Source organism: Pseudorasbora parva, chromosome 2, assembly GCF_024679245.1.
Source record: "Pseudorasbora parva isolate DD20220531a chromosome 2, ASM2467924v1, whole genome shotgun sequence".
NCBI lineage: Eukaryota > Metazoa > Chordata > Actinopteri > Cypriniformes > Gobionidae > Pseudorasbora > Pseudorasbora parva.
Window position 1 is genome coordinate 1,490,605 of NC_090173.1, and position 11,446 is coordinate 1,502,050.

Consider the following 11,446-nt stretch of genomic DNA (forward strand, 5'->3'; position numbering starts at 1 on the left):
ATGCATGTCGGTCAAAATTATGATACATAGTCACACTAATGCATGTCGGTCAAAATTATGATATATAGTCACACAAATGATAGTCGGTCAAAATTATGATATATAGTCATACTAAAGCAAGTCGGTCAAAATGATGATATATAGTCATACTAATGCATGTCGGTCAAAATGATGATATATAGTCATAGTAATGCAAGTCGGTCAAAATTATGATATATAGTCATACTAATGCAAGTCGGTCAAAATTATGATATATAGTCATACTATTGCAAGTCGGTCAAAATTATGATATATAGTCATACTAATGCATGTCGGTCAAAATTATGATATATAGTCATACTAATGATAGTCGGTCAAAATTATGATATATAGTCACACTAATGCAAGTCGGTCAAAATTATGATATATAGTCATACTAATGCAAGTCGGTAAAAATTGAGATATATAGTCATACTAATGCAAGTCGGTAAAAATTGAGATATATAGTCATACTAATGATAGTCGGTCAAAATTATGACATATAGTCTTACTAATGCATGTCGGTCAAAATTATGATATATAGTCATACTAATGCAAGTAGGTCAAAATTATGATATATAGTCATACTAATGCAAGTCGGTCAAAATGATGATATATAGTCATACTAATGCAAGTCGGTCAAAAATATGATATATAGTCACACTAATGATAGTCGGTCAAAATTATGATATATATTCATACTAATGATAGTCGGTCAAAATTATGATATATAGTCACACTAATGATAGTTGGTCAAAATTATGATATATAGTCACACTAATGCATGTCGGTCAGAATGATGATATATAGTCACACTAATGATAGTCGGTCAAAATTATGATATATAGTCATACTAATGCATGTCGGTCAAAATTATGATACATAGTCACACTAATGCATGTCGTGCAAAATTATGATATATAGTCACACAAATGATAGTCGGTCAAAATTATGATATATAGTCACACAAATGATAGTAGGTCAAAATTACGATATATAGTCATACTAATGCAAGTCGGTGAAAATTATGATATATAGTCACACAAATGATAGTCGGTCAAAATTATGATATATAGTCACACAAATGATAGTCGGTCAAAATTATGATATATAGTCACACAAATGATAGTTGGTCAAAATTATGATATATAGTCATACTAATGCAAGTCGTTCAAAATTATGATATATAGTCACACTAATGATAGTCGGTCAAAATTATGATATATAGTCATACTAATGCAAGTCGGTCAAAATGATGATATATAGTCATACTAATGCAAGTCGGTCAAAAATATGATATATAGTCATACTAATGATTGTCGGTCAAACTTATGATATATAGTCACACTAATGATAGTCGGTCAAAATTATGATATATATTCATACTAATGATAGTCGGTCAAAATTATGATATATAGTCATACTAATGCAAGTCGGTCTAAATTATGATATATAGTCACACTAATGCATGTCGGTCAAAATGATGATATATAGTCACACTAATGAATGTTGGTCAAAATGATGATATATAGTCATACTAATGATAGTTGGTCAAAATTATGATATATAGTCACACTAATGCATGTCGGTCAAAATGATGATATATAGTCACACTAATGATAGTCGGTCAAAATTATGATATATAGTCATACTAATGCATGTCGGTCAAAATTATGATACATAGTCACACTAATGCATGTCGGTCAAAATTATGATATATAGTCACACAAATGATAGTCGGTCAAAATTATGATATATAGTCATACTAAAGCAAGTCGGTCAAAATGATGATATATAGTCATACTAATGCATGTCGGTCAAAATGATGATATATAGTCATAGTAATGCAAGTCGGTCAAAATGATGATATATAGTCATACTAATGCAAGTCGGTCAAAATTATGATATATAGTCATACTATTGCAAGTCGGTCAAAATTATGATATATAGTCATACTAATGCATGTCGGTCAAAATGATGATATATAGTCATACTAATGATAGTCGGTCAAAATTATGATATATAGTCACACTAATGCAAGTCGGTCAAAATTATGATATATAGTCATACTAATGCAAGTCGGTAAAAATTGAGATATATAGTCATACTAATGATAGTCGGTCAAAATTATGACATATAGTCTTACTAATGCATGTCAGTCAAAATTATGATATATAGTCACACTAATGCATGTCGGTCAAAATTATGATATATAGTCACACTAATGAATGTTGGTCAAAATGATGATATATAGTCATACTAATGATAGTTGGTCAAAATTATGATATATAGTCACACTAATGCATGTCGGTCAAAATGATGATATATAGTCACACTAATGATAGTCGGTCAAAATTATGATATATAGTCATACTAATGCATGTCGGTCAAAATTATGATACATAGTCACACTAATGCATGTCGGTCAAAATTATGATATATAGTCACACAAATGATAGTCGGTCAAAATTATGATATATAGTCATACTAAAGCAAGTCGGTCAAAATGATGATATATAGTCATACTAATGCATGTTGGTCAAAATGATGATATATAGTCATAGTAATGCAAGTCGGTCAAAATTATGATATATAGTCATACTAATGCAAGTCGGTCAAAATTATGATATATAGTCATACTATTGCAAGTCGGTCAAAATTATGATATATAGTCATACTAATGATAGTCGGTCAAAATTATGATATATAGTCACACTAATGCATGTCGGTCAAAATGATGATATATAGTCACACTAATGATAGTCGGTCAAAATTATGATATATAGTCATACTAATGCATGTCGGTCAAAATTATGATACATAGTCACACTAATGCATGTCGGTCAAAATTATGATATATAGTCACACAAATGATAGTCGGTCAAAATTATGATATATAGTCATACTAAAGCAAGTCGGTCAAAATGATGATATATAGTCATACTAATGCATGTCGGTCAAAATGATGATATATAGTCATAGTAATGCAAGTCGGTCAAAATTATGATATATAGTCATACTAATGCAAGTCGGTCAAAATTATGATATATAGTCATACTATTGCAAGTCGGTCAAAATTATGATATATAGTCATACTAATGCAAGTCGGTCAAAATTATGATATATAGTCATACTAATGCATGTCGGTCAAAATTATGATATATAGTCATACTAATGATAGTCGGTCAAAATTATGATATATAGTCACACTAATGCAAGTCGGTCAAAATTATGATATATAGTCATACTAATGCAAGTCGGTAAAAATTGAGATATATAGTCATACTAATGCAAGTCGGTAAAAATTGAGATATATAGTCATACTAATGATAGTCGGTCAAAATTATGACATATAGTCTTACTAATGCATGTCGGTCAAAATTATGATATATAGTCATACTAATGCAAGTCGGTCAAAATTATGATATATAGTCATACTAATGCAAGTCGGTCAAAATGATGATATATAGTCATACTAATGCAAGTCGGTCAAAAATATGATATATAGTCACACTAATGATAGTCGGTCAAAATTATGATATATATTCATACTAATGATAGTCGGTCAAAATTATGATATATAGTCACACTAATGATAGTTGGTCAAAATTATGATATATAGTCACACTAATGCATGTCGGTCAGAATGATGATATATAGTCACACTAATGATAGTCGGTCAAAATTATGATATATAGTCATACTAATGCATGTCGGTCAGAATGATGATATATAGTCACACTAATGATAGTCGGTCAAAATTATGATATATAGTCACACTAATGCATGTCGTGCAAAATTATGATATATAGTCACACAAATGATAGTCGGTCAAAATTATGATATATAGTCACACAAATGATAGTAGGTCAAAATTACGATATATAGTCATACTAATGCAAGTCGGTGAAAATTATGATATATAGTCACACAAATGATAGTCGGTCAAAATTATGATATATAGTCACACAAATGATAGTCGGTCAAAATTATGATATATAGTCACACAAATGATAGTTGGTCAAAATTATGATATATAGTCATACTAATGCAAGTCGTTCAAAATTATGATATATAGTCACACTAATGATAGTCGGTCAAAATTATGATATATAGTCATACTAATGCAAGTCGGTCAAAATTATGATATATAGTCATTCTACTGATAGTCGGTCAAAATTATGATATATAGTCATACTAATGGTAGTTGGTCAAAATGATGATATATAGTCATATTAATGCATGTCGGTCAAAATTATGATATATAGTCATACTAATGCATGTCGGTCAAAATTATGATATATAGTCATACTAATGCATGTCGGTCAAAATGATGATATATAGTCATACTAATGATAGTCGGTCAAAATGATGATATATAGTCATACTAATGATAGTCAAAATGATGATTATATAGTCACACTAATGCAAGTCGGTCAAAATTATGATATATAGTCATACTAATGATAGTCGGTCAAAATAATGATATATAGTCATACTAATGATAGTTGGTCAAAATTATGATATATAGTCACACTAATGCATGTCGGTCAGAATGATGATATATAGTCACACTAATGATAGTCGGTCAAAATTATGATATATAGTCATACTAATGCATGTCGGTCAAAATTATGATACATAGTCACACTAATGCATGTCGTGCAAAATTATGATATATAGTCATACTAATACTAGTCGGTCAAAATTATGATATATAGTCACACAAATGATAGTCGGTCAAAATTACGATATATAGTCATACTAATGCAAGTCGGTGAAAATTATGATATATAGTCACACAAATGATAGTCGGTCAAAATTATGATATATAGTCACACAAATGATAGTCGGTCAAAATTATGATATATAGTCACACAAATGATAGTTGGTCAAAATTATGATATATAGTCATACTAATGCAAGTCGTTCAAAATTATGATATATAGTCACACTAATGATAGTCGGTCAAAATTATGATATATAGTCATACTAATGCAAGTCGGTCAAAATTATGATATATAGTCATACTAATGATAGTCGGTCAAAATGATGATATATAGTCATACTAATGGTAGTTGGTCAAAATGATGATATATAGTCATATTAATGCATGTCGGTCAAAATTATGATATAAAGTCATACTAATGCATGTCGGTCAAAATTATGATATATAGTCATACTAATGCATGTCGGTCAAAATGATGATATATAGTCATACTAATGATAGTCGGTCAAAATGATGATATATAGTCACACTAATGATAGTCAGTCAAAATGATGATTATATAGTCACACTAATGCAAGTCGGTCAAAATTATGATATATAGTCATACTAATGATAGTCGGTCAAAATTACGACATATAGTCATACAAATGCATGTCGGTCAAAATGATGATATATAGTCATACTAATCCATGTCGGTCAAAATTATGATATATAGTCATACTAATGCATGTCGGTCAAAATGATGATATATAGTCATACTAATGCAAGTCGGTCAAAATGATGATATATAGTCATACTAATGATAGTCGGTCAAAATTATGATATATAGTCATACTAATGCAAGTCGGTAAAAATTGAGATATATAGTCATACTAATGATAGTCGGTCAAAATTATGACATATAGTCATACTAATGCATGTCGGTCAAAATTATGATATATAGTCATACTAATGCCCGTCGGTCAAAATTATGATATATAGTCATACTAATTCAAGTCGGTCAAAATGATGATATATAGTCATACTAATGCAAGTCGGTCAAAAATATGATATATAGTCATACTAATGATTGTCGGTCAAACTTATGATATATAGTCACACTAATGATAGTCGGTCAAAATTATGATATATATTCATACTAATGATAGTCAGTCAAAATTATGATATATAGTCATACTAATGCAAGTCGGTCTAAATTATGATATATAGTCACACTAATGAATGTTGGTCAAAATGATGATATATAGTCATACTAATGATAGTTGGTCAAAATTATGATATATAGTCACACTAATGCATGTCGGTCAAAATGATGATATATAGTCACACTAATGATAGTCGGTCAAAATTATGATATATAGTCACACTAATGCATGTCGTGCAAAATTATGATATATAGTCACACAAATGATAGTCGGTCAAAATTATGATATATAGTCACACAAATGGTAGTCGGTCAAAATTACGATATATAGTCATACTAATGCAAGTCGGTGAAAATTATGATATATAGTCACACAAATGATAGTCGGTCAAAATTATGATATATAGTCACACAAATGATAGTCGGTCAAAATTATGATATATAGTCACACAAATGATAGTTGGTCAAAATTATGATATATAGTCATACTAATGCAAGTCGTTCAAAATTATGATATATAGTCACACTAATGATAGTCGGTCAAAATTATGATATATAGTCATACTAATGCAAGTCGGTCAAAATGATGATATATAGTCATACTAATGGTAGTCGGTCAAAATGATGATATATAGTCATACTAATGCATGTCGGTCAAAATTATGATATATAGTCATACTAATGCATGTCGGTCAAAATTATGATATATAGTCATACTAATGCATGTCGGTCAAAATGATGATATATAGTCATACTAATGATAGTCGGTCAAAATGATGATATATAGTCATACTAATGATAGTCGGTCAAAATGATGATTATATAGTCACACTAATGCAAGTCGGTCAAAATTATGATATATAGTCATACTAATGATAGTCGGTCAAAATGATGATATATAGTCACACTAATGCAAGTCGGTCAAAATTATGATATATAGTCATACTAATGATAGTCGGTCAAAATTATGACATATAGTCATACAAATGCATGTCGGTCAAAATGATGATATATAGTCATACTAATCCATGTCGGTCAAAATGATGATATAAAGTCTTACTAATGCAAGTCGGTCAAAATGATGATATATAGTCACACTAATGATAGTCGGTCAAAATGATGATATATAGTCACACTAATGATAGTTGGTCAAAATTATGATATATAGTCATACTAATGATAGTCGGTCCAAATTATGATATATAGTCACACTAATGCAAGTCTGTGAAAATTATGATATATAGTCACACTAATGATAGAAATTATGATATATATTGTCATACTAATGATAGTCGGTCAAAATTATGATATATAGTCACACTAGTTATAGTCGGTCAAAATTATGATATATAGTCATACTAATGATAGTCGGTCAAAATTATGATATATAGTCATACTAATGATTGTCGGTCAAAATGATGATATATAGTCACACTAATGCAAGTCGGTCAAAATTATGATATATAGTCATACTAATGATAGTCGGTCAAAATTATGACATATAGTCATACAAATGCATGTCGGTCAAAATTATGATATATAGTCACACTAATGATAGTCGGTCAAAATTATGATATATAGTCACACTAATGCAAGTCGGTAAAAATTGAGATATATAGTCATACTAATGATAGTCGGTCAAAATTATGACATATAGTCATACTAATGCATGTCGGTCAAAATTATGATATATAGTCATACTAATGCAAGTCGGTCAAAATTATGATATATAGTCACACTAATGATAGTCGGTCAAAATTATGATATATAGTCATACTAATGCAAGTCGGTCAAAATGATGATATATAGTCACACTAATGATAGTCGGTCAAAATTATGATATATACTGTAGTCATACTAATGATAGTCGGTCAAAATGATGATATATAGTCATACTAATGATAGTTGGTCAAAATGATGATATATAGTCGTACTAATGTAAGTCGGTCTAAATTATGATATATAGTCACACTAATGAATGTTGGTCAAAATGATGATATATGATAGTTGGTCAAAATTATTATATATAGTCACACTAATGCATGTCGGTCAAATTGATGATATATAGTCATACTAATGCATGTTGGTCAAAATTATGATACATAGTCACACTAATGAATGTCGGTCAAAATTATGATATATAGTCACACTAATGCAAGTCGGTCAAAATGATGATATATAGTCATACTAATGATAGTCGGTCCAAATTATGATATATAGTCACACTAATGCATGTCGGTCAAAATTATGATATATAGTCATACTAATGATAGTCGGTCAAAATTATGATATATAGTCACACTAATGCATGTCGGTCAAAATTATGATATATAGTCATACTAACGCAAGTCGGTCAAAATTATGATATATAGTCATACTAATGCATGTTGGGTCAAAATTATGATATATAGTCATACTAATGCAAGTCGGTCAAAATTATGATATATAGTCATACTATTGCAATTCGGTCAAAATTATGATATATAGTCACACTAATGATAAGTCGGTCAAAATGATGATATATAGTCATACTAATGCAAGTCGGTTAAAATTATGATATATAGTCATACTAATGCAAGTCGGTCAAAATTATGATATATAGTCATACTAATGCAAGTCGGTCAAAATTATGATATATAGTCACACTAATGATAAGTAGGTCAAAATTATGATATATAGTCACACTAATGGTAGTCGGTCAAAATTATGATATATAGTCATACTAATGATAGTCGGTCAAAATTATGATATATAGTCACACTAATGATAGTCGGTCAAAATTATGATATATAGTCACACTAATGATAGTCGGTCAAAATTATGATATATAGTCACACTAATGATAGTCGGTCAAAATTATGATATATAGTCACACTAATGGTAGTCGGTCAAAATTATGATATATAGTCATACTAACGCAAGTCGGTCAAAATTATGATATATAGTCACACTGTTTTGTGTGGTGTGTGTGATGTGTGTGTGTGTGTTTTTCCTGCAGTGACGCTCCTCTCCCCGATGCTGATCCTCTTCTGATGCCGTACACACACTCACACACAGGAGCTGATGATGCCGGACTCGTGACTCCGCCGCTGTTCTTCCGTTAATCATCTGGTGTTGTGTTTGCTCACACTCGCTCTGGCACTGCTCGAGTCTCATGGCTTTGCACGGCGAGCCGCTCTGTTGTAGATAATGTTTCTGACTGTCTGTACAGTATTTATTGAGCCGGACTGGAGTTATGCTGGAATAATAAACACCTTCATTCTGCTCGGATCGGTGTCGTATCTCATCTGACAACGTGTGTACGTGTGTGTGTGTGCGTGTGTGTGTAAGTAAACATACAATAAGGGTCACACATTACATTAATTAGAGCTTTACATTCAACAAAGTGTGTATGAACATGAACAACATGTCTGCGGATGTTCAGATGTTTCAGATTGTAGAAAGAGCCCAAATCAAGGGCTTATTAAATACACAACAGCCTTTCTACCTTGTGTGTGTGTGTGTGTGTGTGTGTTAAACTAATGTAAATATGTACAGTAAGATAACCTCCTAACAGGTCATTAGTTCATGGTAACTGATAGTCTGATTGTAAAGATTTGCCAGAGAAATCATGATCTTCAGCTGAGACCCTTTTCAGTAAATATGATATTATGGCCAGATAACATCATATGATCCACGACAGTTACACATTATTACAATAAATATATAACCTTTTGGACAAGCAAAGCGTCAGTTAAACCACCTTTATTTACACAGCGCTTTTTACAGGTCCAATTGTTCAGTGATCATATAGTGTCGATGTGGGCTGATCAGTGATGTAGGTGTCCTGAACGGAGCGATCCCACAGCCAAAGGCACAAACACTCCTTCAGGGCCGGAATGGAGGAACCAGGCTCCTCTGGCTGACGAACACACAGCGTATGGTTATTATTCTGGTCATATTAGATCTGAATATATGTCCCGTTCCATCCGGCTGAAGATCGGGGTCATCACAGGCACAGGTCCACCATCTGATCCGGATCCGGCTGAAGATCGGGGTCATCACAGGCACAGGTCCACCATCTGATCCGGATCCGGCTGAAGATCGGGGTCATCACAGGCACAGGTCCACCATCTGATCCGGATCCGGCTGAAGATCGGGGTCATCACAGGCACAGGTCCACCATCTGATCCGGATCCGGCTGAAGATCGGGGTCATCACAGGCACAGGTCCACCATCTGATCCGGATCCGGCTGAAGATCGGGGTCATCACAGGCACAGGTCCACCATCTGATCCGGATCCGGCTGAAGATCGGGGTCATCACAGGCACAGGTCCACCATCTGATCCGGATCCGGCTGAAGATCGGGGTCATCACAGGCACAGGTCCACCATCTGATCCGGATCCGGCTGGAGATCGGGGTCATCGCAGGCACAGGTCCACCATCTGATCCGGATCCGGCTGGAGATCGGGGTCATCACAGGCACAGGTCCACCATCTGATCCGGATCCGGCTGAAGATCGGGGTCATCACAGGCACAGGTCCACCATCTGATCCGGATCCGGCTGAAGATCGGGTCATCACAGGCACAGGTCCACCATCTGATCCGGATCCGGCTGAAGATCGGGTCATCACAGGCACAGGTCCACCATCTGATCCGGATCCGGCTGAAGATCGGGGTCATCACAGGCACAGGTCCACCATCTGATCCGGATCCGGCTGGAGATCGGGGTCATCGCAGGCACAGGTCCACCATCTGATCCGGATCCGGCTGAAGATCGGGGTCATCACAGGCACAGGTCCACCATCTGATCCGGATCCGGCTGACTGCAGTAAACCTCGGATAAACAGACAGACTGACATTAGTGTAGATGCTAAAACACACATATAGCACCGCAATACCATGAAAATATGTATTTGGTATTTTAATGAAAAACTAGCCTAAAACATTTAGTATAAATGCACAAGTAAAAATACTGTAATAATATCCCATGATGACTGCTTTTAATATCTACATTAATAGCAGAATTCAAATCTATATGAGTACAAAATCCCAGATTTCTGCCACCGATGGTGCAGTGAGTGTTACTACAGTAAACCCATGGCGGGACACTTTAGACTAACGGTCAATAATTAATGGATTAACTAACATGAACTAAAGATGAGCAGTGCAGTTGTTACTGTATTTGTTCATCTTCATTAGTTAATATAAATCCAGCTGTTGATGTTAGTTCACAGTGCTCTAACTAACGCTAACAAGATTTTAATAATGCATTAGTAAATGCTGAAATTAACATTAACAAAGATAAATAAACGCGTTATAAGTGCAGTTTGTGGTGATTAGTTGTTCCTATCGTTGTCCACTAGATGGCAGTAAGATACGACCGATAACAAAGAGAGATGTTGAGTGTGTATCAGTAAAGAGGCTACACGACAGCTCATACAAGTTATTCTTGAGTGTTTATTCAATGAACACCGCACAGTTCATTATTAGTTGACGTTAACTAATGACCATTATTCTAAAGGTTAAATGATGGAGATGTGTAGATGGGAAAGCCTTCTGACTGTGGTTTCTC

The 11,446-nt window shown here is 33.2% G+C and overlaps 1 protein-coding gene across 1 annotated transcript in view; it reads left to right on the top strand.

Annotated features, from left to right (window-relative positions):
- fam234b (family with sequence similarity 234 member B) overlaps positions 1-9,161 on the top strand; it is a 102,907-nt gene extending 93,746 nt beyond the window's left edge. Inside the window, exon 12 of the mRNA XM_067453792.1 lies at positions 8,890-9,161. Within this exon, the coding sequence (XP_067309893.1) occupies positions 8,890-8,892 (3 nt within the window). The 3' untranslated portion in view covers positions 8,893-9,161. The remainder of the gene's footprint in view (positions 1-8,889) is intronic.
- Positions 9,162-11,446: the final 2,285 nt, after the last annotated feature.